Source organism: Mercenaria mercenaria, chromosome 13 (assembly GCF_021730395.1).
Source record: "Mercenaria mercenaria strain notata chromosome 13, MADL_Memer_1, whole genome shotgun sequence".
In the NCBI taxonomy this organism is placed as follows: domain Eukaryota; kingdom Metazoa; phylum Mollusca; class Bivalvia; order Venerida; family Veneridae; genus Mercenaria; species Mercenaria mercenaria.
The window spans coordinates 25,251,626-25,265,373 of NC_069373.1; the positions used below are offsets into that span (position 1 = coordinate 25,251,626).

At 36.4% G+C, this 13,748-nt stretch overlaps 1 protein-coding gene across 3 annotated transcripts in view; it reads right to left on the reverse strand.

Annotated features, from left to right (window-relative positions):
* LOC123529305 (fibulin-1-like) overlaps nt 1-13,748 on the reverse strand; it is a 298,235-nt gene that overhangs the window by 177,257 nt on the left and 107,230 nt on the right. For all 3 annotated transcript variants that reach the window (XM_053521359.1, XM_053521357.1, XM_053521360.1), the window contains one exon: nt 12,423-12,582. In XM_053521359.1, coding sequence (XP_053377334.1) covers nt 12,423-12,582 — 160 coding nt within the window. The remainder of the gene's footprint in view (nt 1-12,422; nt 12,583-13,748) is intronic.

The following is a 13,748-nucleotide window of genomic DNA, read 5'->3' on the forward strand; positions in this document are numbered from 1 at the left end:
ATTAAGATGAACATTTCTCCATTTTCATGAAGTCCATGAAAAATGTGACCTCTGGGGTCAAGGTTTTCTTTTTAACTATGACCTAGTTTTTGACGCACTCACATTTGAACTTGACTAGATATCTCAAATAACATCTGACCATTTTTATGAGATCCATAAAATGTATAAGTGTCCAAGTTTCTATTTTAACCACTGACCATTTGACCAGCGGACCATTTGAATGGATAGATATCTCAGTGAACATTCTGACCAACTTCATAAATCCCATGTGTGACCAGAGTGTCCAAGGTTTTTGTATTTTTAGACCTATGACCTAGTTTCTGAAGGCAGTGACCCAGTTTCGAATTTGACCTAGAACATCAAGATGAACTAGCCAACTTCATAAAACCCAAGACCCTATGGTCACAGGTTTTTTTTGACCTACGAAGTTTTTGACATGAGTTTCCTTACCTATATATCTAAGTGAAATTTGACAACTTTCATGAAGGAATCCATGACAAAAATTGACCTCTAGACGTGGTCAACCAAGGTTTTTCTATGTGTTCAAGAAGTACTGACCTAGTTTTTGACATCAACGTGTACCCAATTGTTTCGAACAACCTGTATAGTTCTTCCAAGATGAACCATGAGTTCTGACCAACATTTCAATGAAAGGGCATCACATAAAAATGTGTCTGTAGCATAGTCAAATGGCTTTTCTTATGATTTAGACACTGTGTACCAAATTTATTTTAATCTGTCAGGACCTTCATGTTTGCTGGAACCATGAAAACCAACGGACAACCGACTGACCGACTGACAAGCTCACTCCAATATACCCCCTCAAACTTCATCTGTGGGGGCGTAATAAGGATTCTTTTACGTCATACCACTTCCATTCTCAGATGAGATGTACGCCGCCCTCAGTGCACTGTTGATTTTCATAGAGTACGGACCTTGGGTCTGTCCTTTATTAGCCATGTTGTTTTATCGTTTCACCTCAGCGAAATCTGTGTTGACTTCATGTGGGTGGACAGTTTAGTCAAGTAAGTTCATATTTAATTTATTGTGTTGAGCTTATGATAATACAGTTTTCTTATTTAAAATAAGAAAACTGTATTATCACAAGCTCAACACAATAAATTAAATATGAACTTAGGCCAGAGTTTTTTTATTTTTCGTTTTACGGGAGCGCCGGTCTTAAATATTGCAAAAGTGGAATAAAATTAAAATTCATTTTCCCGAGTTTTATTTTATTTTTTCCGCCGGTCGGCTGTTTACAGCCCCAAAGAAAATAAAATTAGTGTATTCACCTGGACGTAATTTCACAGGAAGGGAGTTTAACGCGTGCAAAATATCGTGTTTTGCCGCACATTTATCGGCATTAACAGGGTGTAAAATTCCACTCGCCTGCTCGCATTGGCGAGTTAAGTCTGAGTAGGACGAGTGGACCTCGCTGTGTACTCGGACGATCGGGCGAGTGGTTTTTTTACATCCTTACTTTACCAAAATTCAGCAATTACATCTACAAAATGTCAACAAACTTTGAGATGGTTCAGTCGCTACCCGGATTGACTGGAATTTACCCGCGAATCGTAAAGATATCAAAACGTAATGCCGGTAATTTTCCATTCCACAAGCACGTGTGACCTTAGTATCGTAACATCTAATTTACATCGACACGTACACAAAAACCGTGCGTAGTGCATTCATTATTTAATATTTTCGCTTCAAGTTTTCAACACCCCTTGAGAAATAATACTTTTTGATTTCTATAACGATTTTAATAAGATATCGACAGAAATGTAGGCAAAATTCTATAAAAACGGTCGAATTTTCATATAATCATTTGTAAAAATTCAAACAGCGCGATCTTAGTTACTTATTTCTTTCTAAAAGTAAATAAATGATGAATACTATGGGCTTAAAATTCAGACTTTTGACCAGAAAGTACAAAAAACAGAATAAAAAAATCTTAAATAATGAAAAAGCGGCTGCGATTACAATATATGGAGTAAGACGATTTTTGGCAAACAGATTTCTGTTAGTGCGGCAGAATAGGTTACGTGACCTCGTGAACGTAAGTAGAAATGCGATTTTAAAATAAAGCAATGTGATGTCACTGCGGGTTTTAATAAGTTTTAAATGAATCTTTGTACATGTATTTTTTGACCAACAATTTAAAAGTTTTTCTTGTCAAACAATAATGTAAATTCCTCGAGGGCAAATAGGTCACAGAGGTAGGATATCCACTATAGTAACTATCGTTTGAGACATTTACCTTTTATACGGGATATAGCACATTCGCTTTTGATAACAAATTAAAGAAGAAATTTTTTATTGATTTCTATTTCTCAGCAATTTTAAGAACCGATGTGGTACGATCAGACAGTGATACATGCACATGGCGCGAAAACATGACGTAATGCCATGACAATCTCGAGCAAAAATACCGCTTTGATCTCCGCTTCAGATGTCAAGATACTGACACACTTCTTTTAGCTCTTAGAGGGGGTGTAAATTGATCATGAAAACAAGGTCAACATTACTTAGTTTATCACTGAATAATTACCGATAATCTTTAACGTTTTTTTCTCTCTCTTCTACACGGGTGGATGGACGATGATTGTGTCCAAATTTTTTTAGACACTTTTCAAAATATATATTTTTCGGGAAATAATACTATTGTACATAATACTCATTTCATAAAAGTGACAATATTAAAAGTATTAAATTGTCTAAAGATTGTCTTACTCACATTTTGTTTTCAATAGATTCAACTTACAAGTTTGCCATAGAAAGGTAATACAATATCAAAGGTGCTTTGACATTAAATTTTATTCAAAACATTAATTAGTTGTTTGCAGAACAAATAAATGTTTGTAACAGCAGATTTTTTTTACATTTTTATTTCAATGGTGACCCCTCACACTTTACACAGGCTTGGGACTGTCTGGCATAAAGCAGCTGGTAGTGTTGGCAAAATCTCAGACAGATGGTCCATTTCTTTTGTAACTTCAATAGAATTCGTAAGTGTATAAAGAATAATAAAGAATACTTTATTGGAGACAATATTTTGACAAAAAGTAATGCAACTTCAGTACTTGAACTTAGTGTAGTATAAAAAGGTGCAAATTACAGAAGCAACTTCAGTACTTGAACTAAGTGTATTATAAAAAGGTGCAAATGAGTTAAATGAGGTAAATTTTCAGATTACTTTTTGCTAGATTATCTTTCGTTTTTCATCACTGAAAAAAAATCTTGCCCTCTGCACTGTGACTGTTAGTCAAAGTTATTAAATACTTTATTTTGCTGATAAAATCCAGTATATTATGAGCTGGCATAAACTGTAAAGTTAGCTTGTTAAAGATGATATTGGTGAAAGATACAATAAGTAAATATTATGTATAAAAAGCAGAGGTTACACAGCAGAAGATGCAAGCAAACCAAACCACCAAAACTACTACACTACTAGGCCACTTTATACCAGACGTGTTTAGTCTCTACTTGCTGTCACTGAAATTTACTGTGGCTGTTGTTACAGATAAAATAATTTTTGTCTTCCACTTAAATTAAGTAAAACAAGCTCTCTGAATTTTAAAGACTTGCCAGTGTGAGTTACAGTGCCTGAAGCAGTTTATTCACAAGTATGCATGAAACTTTTATTCAATGTTCATCCTGTATAAATGGCTTTTATAGTCTTAAAACGTAACAATACATCACAATATTAAATACTGGACACAAACACAAGTAAACAAAACTTGAAACGAAAGTTCATCAAAATAAAAAAAATCTTAAAAAATTCTATTTTATTTTTATTTTTTTCCGAGATGCTGACTTTCAAGCTTTTTATTTTTATTTTTATTCCCTCCTACCCCTGCTCATTTTTCAAAAATCTCCCGTAAAACGAAAGATAAAAAAACTCTGGCCTTACTGCTTTCGACAAGGTTGAAAGCTTGAATTAGACATTTTGTCTTGTTTTCTGTTTTTTTTTTTATAGAAAGCAATTTTATCAAGAGTATTGTGCTATCTAAAGGGCCGATAATAACTTCATTTATTTTATCACAAGTATTTATACGAGTCTTTATAGGGATTAGCTCAAAATTTGTTTGTAACGCCGATAATTTTTCAGCTAGACATTGCTTTATTTTTATACACTGGCGAGCTATTTATAGACTCTCAGCGAACACATTGTTTACACTTTTTTGATGACGTTTACCGCAAGACAGTTACGTAGTGAGCATTTTTGTGTTCTTTTAACAGGTACATCCTACAGTTGTGGTGACATTTCGCCTCGTTTACTGCGACATTTATCGCTGTTTAGGTAAATTTCATCATTATCATTATCATTATATACCACATTTATATAGCACTCTTTTCATATAAAAATACGTTCAAAAGTGCTTTACATAAAAGCATTTATATAATGTTCAATAACAAGAGCTGTCCGTAAGACAGTGCGCTTGACTTTTCTCAGTGCTTGACTCTGAATTAGAGCTTTACCAGTAAAAACTGTATAAAACTTTAACCAAAAAATCAGAACAAGACCACCATGATGACCCTAGATTGCTCACCTGAGTTTCAGAGATTGCTTGAACAATTTAGAAACAAGAGGGCCTTGAAGGCCCTGTATCGCTCACCTGACCTATTGACCTAAAGATCAAGATTAACATTCTGACCAAGTTTCATTAAGATATTGTCATAAATGTGGTCTCTGAAGTGTTAACTAGCTTTTCCCCAGATTTGACCCAGTGACCTAATTTTTGACCCCACATGACCCAGATTCAACCTTTACCTAAAGATCATCTAGATTAACATTCTGACTAAGTTTCATGAAGATAAAGTTATAAATGTGGCCTCAAGAGTGTTAACAAGCTTTTCATTTAATTTGACCTAGTTTTTGACCTCACCTGACCAAGATTAAAACTTGACTTATAGATCATCAAGATTAACATTCTGACCAAGTTTCATTAAGGTATGGTCATAAATGTGGCCTCTACAGTTTTAACTAGCTTTTCCTTTTATTTGACTTGGTGACCTAGTTTTTGACCCAACATGACCCATATTCAACCTGGACCTTGAGACCATCAAGATTAACATTCTGACCAAGATTCATGAAGATACAATCATAAATGTGGCCTCTACAGTGTTAACAAGCTTTTCCTTTGATTTGACCTGGTGACCTAGTTTTTGACATCTAGAGTGTTAACAAGCTTTTCCTTTAATTTGACCTGGTGACCTAGTTTTTGACCCCAGATGACCCAATATCGAACTCATCCAAGATTTTATTGCGGGTAACATTCTGACCAAGTTTCATTAAGATTGGACCAAAATTGTGACCTCTAGAGTGTTAACAAGCTTTTCCTTTGATTTGACCTCGTGACCTAGTTTTTGACCCCAGATGACCCAATATCGAACTCGTCCAAGATTTCATTGAGGGTAACATTCTGACCAAGTTTCAATAAATTGGGCCAAAATTGTGACCTCTACCGCGTTAACAAGCTTTTCCTTTGATTTTACCTGGTGACCTAGTTTTTGACCCCAGATAACCCAATATCAAACTTGTCCAAGATTTTATTGAGATTAACATTCTGACCAAGTTTCATTAAGATCGGGCCAAAATTGTGACATCTAGAGTGTTAACAAGCTTTTCCTTTGATTTGACCTCGTGACCTAGTTTTTGACCCCAGATGACCCAGTATCAAACTCGTCCAAGATTTTATTGCGGGTAACATTCTGACCAAGTTTCATTAAGATTGGATCAAAATTGCGACCTCTATAGAGTGTTAACAAGCATTTCCTTTGATTTGACCTGATGACCTAGTTTTTGACCCAGATGACCCAATATCAAACTCGTCCAAGATTTTATTGAGGGTAACATTCTGACCAAGTTTCATTAAGATTGGGCCAAAATTGTGACCTCTAGAGTGTTAACAGTCAAATTGTTGACGACGGACGGACGTCGACAGACGACGGACACAGGGCGATCACAAAAGCTCACCTTTGAGCACTTCATGCTCAGGTGAGCTAAAAACAAGTGAATGAAGTATTGCCATGCAATACAAAGGCCGTATACAGCTCTACTGCAGTATAACATAATGAACTGATATCATTCTGTCAATGATGTATAAACAATACTGTACTATATATACAATATGTTATAACAAAACACTTGGATTAAAATCTATATATATAAAAATCTACAGTTGTTGACATATGGCATTTTTTGGCCGATTATCAAAAAAGGTGTCATAAGTTATTTATAGTAGCAACAATGGGAAATTAATCCTTAAAAAAAAAACGGAAAAAAAAATTCTTTATTATATAAGTCCACAAGAAACTCTTTACCAGGTAGAGATAGGTCAAAATGCTACTAAAAATTGGATGTAACAGGCATGTTGTCCCACAGAAAACTGGTCTTGTTTTTTCCCTATGGCCAGTAATAAAGAAGTTACAATATAATCTATTTATAGTAAAACAAAGGGACGTAATTCTATAAACAAGAGTGCCTCACTGTGGTGAACATTTGTGTCAAGTTACATCAAAATCCCTCCATGCATGAAGAAGAAATGCTCCGAACAAAGTCATTCTTGTATCTGACCTTTGGCCTCTATGTGTGACCTTGACCTTAGACCTAGGGACCAGGTTCTTGCGCAAGACACTCCGTCTCATGGTGGTGAACATTTGTGCTAAGTAATATTAAAATCCCTTTAAGGATTGTTGAGTTACAGACTGGACAGGAAAAAAGCCCTTTTGGCCTTTGACTTCCAAGTGTGACCTTGACCTTGCAGCTAAAGGGTTCGGGTGTTGTGCACGACACATTGTCTCATCCAGGGGAATATGTTTTGCATGACAAAGTTATAGACCGGACAGGAAAAAATCCCACTGACCTTTGATCTCAAAGTGTGACCTTGACCTTTAAGCTAGGTTCTGGGTGTTGCGCATGACATGTCGCCTCATCATGGGGAACATTTATTCCAAGTAATATTAAAATCCCTTGAAGGATGACAGATTTCTGGACCGGACAGGAAAAAAACCTATTAACCAATTGTGACCTTGACCTTTGAGCTAGGGGTCCGGGTTTTGTGCACGACATATCGTCTCATCATGGGGAACATTTGTGCCAAGTAATATTAAAACCCCTTCATGGATGGCAGAGTTTTGGACCGGACAGGAAAAAAGCCCTGTTGACCTTTGACCTCCAATTGTGACCTTGACCTTGACCTTTGAGCCAGGGGTCTGCAATTTGTGCATGACACATCATCCCATCATGGGGAACAATTGTGCCAAGTGATATTAAAATCCCTTAATGAATGACGGAGTTATGGACCGGACATGAAACAGACCCTGTTCATGCTATGTATACATTTGACAGTGTGACCTTGACCTTTAAGCTAGGGGTCTGAAAGTTGTGCAAGACACATCGTCTTATTATCAGGTACATTTGTGCCCAGTAATATTAAAATCCCTTCATGGATGGCATAGTTATGGACCAGACAGGAAAAAAGCTGTGTTGACCTTTGACCTCCAATTGTGACCTTGACCTTTAAGCTAAGGGTCCGGGTTTTGCGCATGACACGTTGTCTCATTATGGGGAACATTTGTGCCAAGTAATATTAAAATCCCTTCATGGACCGGACACGAAATTGCAGACGGACAGACGAAAAAGTGCATTCCTATAGTCCCCAAAACTGGTTTTCAACCAGTACGATACTAATAAATTCTACGTACCATAAAGATCAGGAAGCAAATAAGGCCTTTTTAGAATTAACTGGGTCTTTCTATGATGTGACCTGGTGAACTTTATATTAATCAAGATAATCCAGTTTTTCAAAGCTGATTGACCTAGATTTCATGAGACAAACATTCTGACAAAGTTTTATGAAGATCAAGTAAAAAATGTGGCCTCTATAGTGTTAACAACCTTTTATGATTTAACATAGTGACCCTGTTTTAGACCTCAGACAACCTAATTTTGAACATGTTTTAGATATCTTAGAGACAAATATTCTGACAAATTTGGCCTCTAGATTATAAACAAGTGTTTTCTATGATTTGACCTTGTGATGAAGTTTAAGATCTTAGATAACCCAGTTTTTTATTGGACCTAGGTTTCAAGAAGACAAACATTCTGACATAGTTTTATGAAGATAAGACAGAAAAAGTGGTCTCTAGAGTGTTAACATGGCTTTCAATGATGTTTCAATGTTTTCCTATTAATTGACTCAATGCCTAGTTTTTGACCCAAGATGACCCAGTAATGGACTTATTCTTGATTTCATTGAGGGTAACATTTTGACAAATATTTCATTATGACTGGACAAAAACTGTGACATCTAGGGTGTCAACAGTGAAACTGTTTATGAAGGACAATGCAGGATGGACAATGCATGACGACAGACACAGGGTGATCACGATATTCAACATGAGCACATTGTGAGGCTAATTAAACTGAAATCTGAAGTAAAAAGGGGACATAAGTCATAAAATACTGGTGCATGATTTATGGTCTTTGTGGCATATGATGTGGATGATGATGTGATGTGAAAGAAACATTTTGAGTGATCACAACAGCTCACCCTGAGTACTTTGTGCTCAGCTGAGTTGAAAAACCATATACCCATATACTGAATTCCTTGTAGAAAGCACAGCAACAAAAGAAACACCATTAAGAGCCTGACTTAAAACAGACCAGAAGACAAATGAGCCGTGCCATGGGAAAACCAACATAGTGGGTATGCGACCAGCATGGATCCAGACCAGCCTGCGCATCCGCGCAGTCTGGTCAGGCTCCATGCTGTTCGCTTTTAAAGCCTATTGGAATTGGAGAAACTATTAGCGAACAGCATGGATCCTGACCAGACTGCGCGGATGCGCAGGCTGGTCTGGATCCATGCTGGTCGCATACCCACTATGTTGGTTTTCCCATGGCACGGCTCAAATATCAAAGCAGCTAAATTGCAGTGGGATTTTAGAACTGCATATCATGGAATCTATGACCTCTTCTGTGACACTTAATCAAGGAGGAACTGTAAAAGGAATGCACATTCGGCATATGATGTCCTTCAAACCAACAGGGTCATAATGCTTTTGTAATGTAACCATAAGCTTCATAATCTTTTCTGTGAATACAGCAGCCAACAATTCTCAAACTCAGATCCACACATGCAAAACATAGTTCTTTTTTTATCACTGTTGTTTTTGTGTTTAAATCACTATAATAAGTTGGGTTCAAAATGACCATAGTACAATATGTGGGTGTTAAGGGGTGGGCTGGGGTGAGGAGACTAGTAGTAAAGCTGTTTTTGTAGAGTGTCTTCACATAAAATTTAAAAATTGTTGAAATCTCATCATTGATTATAGAGGAAATATAAAATGTTCACTGAAATGTATTTCAAAGGATCAGTTTCATTGTATTTTGTAGAGAGCAGATGTATCATTCCTATGAAATAATTTTTATTCCGAGCATCTAGCCAATTTAATATTTTTTGTTTTCTGATGTTGTATTTAAGAAAAACATGCCATCGAGCAACAATGTTTTTGACCAACAGAATTTGCAATAGTTATTTCAGTAAAGACTCACCAACATAATTATGTGAAAATATTTTGAATCCAGATTACTGACTTCAGAGAAGGTGAGGAAAGACAAAACATGCTTGCAAATGTTTTTAATATTAGCTGTTTTTAACTAGAAGATGCTTTTGTAAAAAAGCGCATGTCTCCCCCAATGCAAAGTTGTACAGGCAAGAAGTCAATAGGGGCCAGGAGCGTAAGTCAAAGAGACACTGATGTTTGGCTGCAATAGGGATCATCTACTTGGCATGTCCAGTCATCCCGCTAAGTTTCAGCACTCTTGGCCTAGTGGTTCTCAAGTCACTGTTCAGGCTCCTGTGACCTTGATCTTTGATCAAGTGACCCCAAAATAAATAGGGGTCATCTACTCTGCATGTCCAATCATCCTATTAAGTTTCAACATTCTAGGTCAAGTGGTTCTCAAGTTATTTTCAGGAAATGATTTTACATGACCAGGCCCCTGTGACCTTGACCTTTAACAAACTGACCCAAAAATCAATAGGGGTCATCTACTCTGCATGTTCAATCAACCTATGGTGTTTCAACATTCTGGGTCAAGTGGTTCTCAAGTTATTGATCTGAAAATGTTTTCCATGTTCAGGCTCCTGTGACCTTGACCTTTAACAGAGTGACCCCAAAATCAATAGGAGTCATCTACTCTGCATGTTTAATCATCCTATAAAGTTTCAACATTCTGGATCAAGAGGTTCTCAAGTTATTGATTGGAAATGGTTATCAATGTTCAGGCCCCTGTGACCTTGACCTTTAATGGAGTGACCCCAAAAACAATAGGGGACATTTACTCTGCCTGACCAATCATCCTATGAAGTTTCAACATTCTGGGTCGAGTGGTTCTCAAGTTACTGACCGGAAACAGTTTTCCATGTTCAGGCCCCTGTGACCTTGACCTTTAATAGAGTGACCCCAAAATTAATTGGGGTCATCTACTTTGCATGTACAATCATCCTATGAAGTTCAACATTTTGGGTCAAGTGGTACTCAAGTTACTGATCAGAAATGGTTTTCAATGTTCAGGCCCCTGTGACCTTGACCTTTAATGGAGTGACCCCAAAAACAATAGGGATCATCTACTCTACATGACCAATCATCCTATGAAGTTTCAACAATCTGGGTCAAGTGGTTAATGTTCAGGCCCCTGTGACCTTGACTTTTGATGGAGTGACCCCAAAAACAATAGGGGTCATCTACTCCAGCAGCCCTACAACCCTATGAAGTTTGAAGGTTCTAGATCGAATGGTTCTCCAGTTATTGATCGGAAATGAAGTGTGATGTACGGACAGACGGACAGGGCAAAAACAATATGTCTCTCCGGGGAGACATAAATAGGATTACTGGATCATTAATTCCTAAGAATTTATGCTGAATTCTAATCTTATATTTCAGAAAAGATTCTTAGCATGATTAGAAGCTTTCCTTAAATGTATATAGGAAAAGACAAGACCAAGGTGCCATGTTTTTGGAGGATCTAATTTTACATTTGAGCTACCTTTGTAAAGGTTTACAAGATAATCATTTCTGTGAAATGATTTTTAATTTTGATCATTCATTCAAGAAATAATTTTTGAAATTTTTGAAGTTTAAACTTTAGCAACAACAATAGTAGTCATATCACTTTTTGAAAAAGTTAAAGAGTTCAAGGAGATTCCAAAAGTTTTTTTCTATCTGTTGCCATGGTGGTCAGAGTCCTGTTACTTTGATAGAAGATCATCCAACGATCATTACTGTGTAGTTTTCTGATTACTGACTTGGTGTATTCAGATTTTTTAAAAGCAAGAGGGTCATGATGACCCTGGGCCACTCACCTATTAACTGAGCCTGCAACTTCTACAGGCTTTTCATTTTATTTGACTGGGTGTCCTAGTTTTTGACCCTACATGGCCCAGTTTCAAACCTGGCCTAGGGATCACCAAGATAAACATTCTGACCAAGTAAGGGTCATAAATGTGGCCTCTAGAGGGTTAATATGCTTTTCCTTTGATTTGAGCGAGTGACCTAGTTTTTGAATCCACATCACCCAGATTCAAACTTACATCACCCAGATTCAAACTTCGGCTTGGAATTATCAAGATAAACATTCTGACCAAGTTAGGGCCAGAAATGTGGCCTCTTACAGTGTTAACAAGCTTTTTCTTTAATTTGAATGAGTGACCTAGTTTTTAACCACACAAGACCCAGTTTCAGATTGTGCCTAGGAATCATCAAGATAAACATTCTGACCAAGTTTCAAGATTATAGGGTCATAAATGTGGCCTCTAGAGTCTTAACAAGCTTTTCCTTTAATTTGAGTGGTTGACTTAGTTTCTGACCCAACATGACCCAATTTCTAACTTGGCCTAAAGATCATCAAGATAAACATTTTGAACAAGTTTCATGAAGATAGGGTCATAAATGTGGCTTTTCTTTTGATCTGATCGAATGACCTAGTTTTTGACCCCAAATGACCCAGATTCTAACTTGACCTAGAGGTCATCAAGACAAACATTCTGACCAATTTTCATGAGTTTCATGTGGTCTCTAGAGTATTAACAAGTTTTTCCTTTGATCTGGCCTACTGACCTAGTTTTTGACTCCACATAACCCAGTTTAATCTTGACCTAGAAATCATCAAGACAAACATTCTGACCAAGTTTCATAAGGATTGGGTCAAAACTGTAGCCTCTAGAGTGTTAACAAGGCAAATATTGACGGACAACAGACACCACATGCAGGAAAATGACCTGTCACAATAGCTCACTGGTGAGCTAAAAATGTTAACAGACAGACTACCACAATAGCTCATCTGTAGCTAAACCCCACTGTTTTCTTAAAATGTCAATTAATTTTGAACTTTTAAATTAATTCATTCTGACCTTTGACATCTAATTTAGCAGAGGCATATGCAGTGCCCCTTGTGTTGAGAGCCTCGCAGATATAAACACCAGCATCAGAGTCATTTGCTGCCTCAATATGTAGAGTTCCATCTTCTGCAACTACATAATGCCCATAGTCCTCATTTGGAAACATGAGGTTCTGAAATAAATAAATAATAGTGTTAATATGGCATATTGCAAAAATATTCATCACAGGGTAATAAATATACATGACTGTGTTGCTGAAAATAACTAATAATGTAGAGTGATACCTTAACTTTAAAATCAGAGTACTGAAAGTACAGAAAGGCTAGCTACCACAAAACTGGGAAACCTGTTTGCAAAATCTGAAATATTATGGGTTTTCCATATAAAACTAAGGCAAGCATAGTGTACTGCTGAGAGGAATCATCTTAAATAACTTGAGAAAGGTAGTGTTAGGATAATAAAGACTATAAATGGTGAAAAACACAGTGTTTGCTTCTTTGGGGATAACACAATTGATGAGTCAAACAGAACATAATTTTTACTTGGGAATCTGATAAAATATAGACAAAGTAAAACTTATAGACGACAAAGACAAATGAACAATGAGAGGAACACAATTAGGCACCATCTTGTAACTGTCTGTGGCAAGCACATTGGTAAATTCAGACCATTTATGCTGCGTTTGTATCCTTATGCTTGGCCCCCACCATGGTTCCAAAATCAACTCTTAAAATCTAGTTGAGTCATTGACTTTAATATAGACTTTCATATAAGTAAGTAATTTTTTTGTAGAAAAAAAGATCATATTAACATACCAAGAAGCAATCACATGTTTAGAAAACTGTCCAAAGGACAATGAAACTGCTTACAATGTGTAAGTTGTAAGGGGTACAAATGAGAGAAGTATTGCAAAGCAATACAAGACTTCCTACTGGTAAGAAACATTGCAAACAAAAATGAGGTATTATAAAGAACAATAACCAGGAACAGAGGAACTAAATAGGAACAAGAGTGCAAGAATGTCACAATATACGCCCGTCACAGCAAATTTCTTTACTCTAGCACCTGTATTTGCAAATGGAATTTTAATTTTGTGGTTGTTTAGTAATAACTAAGTGTTTTGTTTTTCTAAGTCCTCAAAAAAACTCCTTACCAGGTAGAGATACCTTAAAATACACCTAAAATTGGAAAGTAACATCTATGTTGTACCACAGAAAAGTGGTCTTGGTTTTTCCCTACGGTCAATTATAAAAAAGTTACAATATAAGTTATTTATAGTAACAACTAAGGGAAGTTAATCTTAAAAAAAAAAAAAAAAAAAAAAAAAAAAAAATCAAA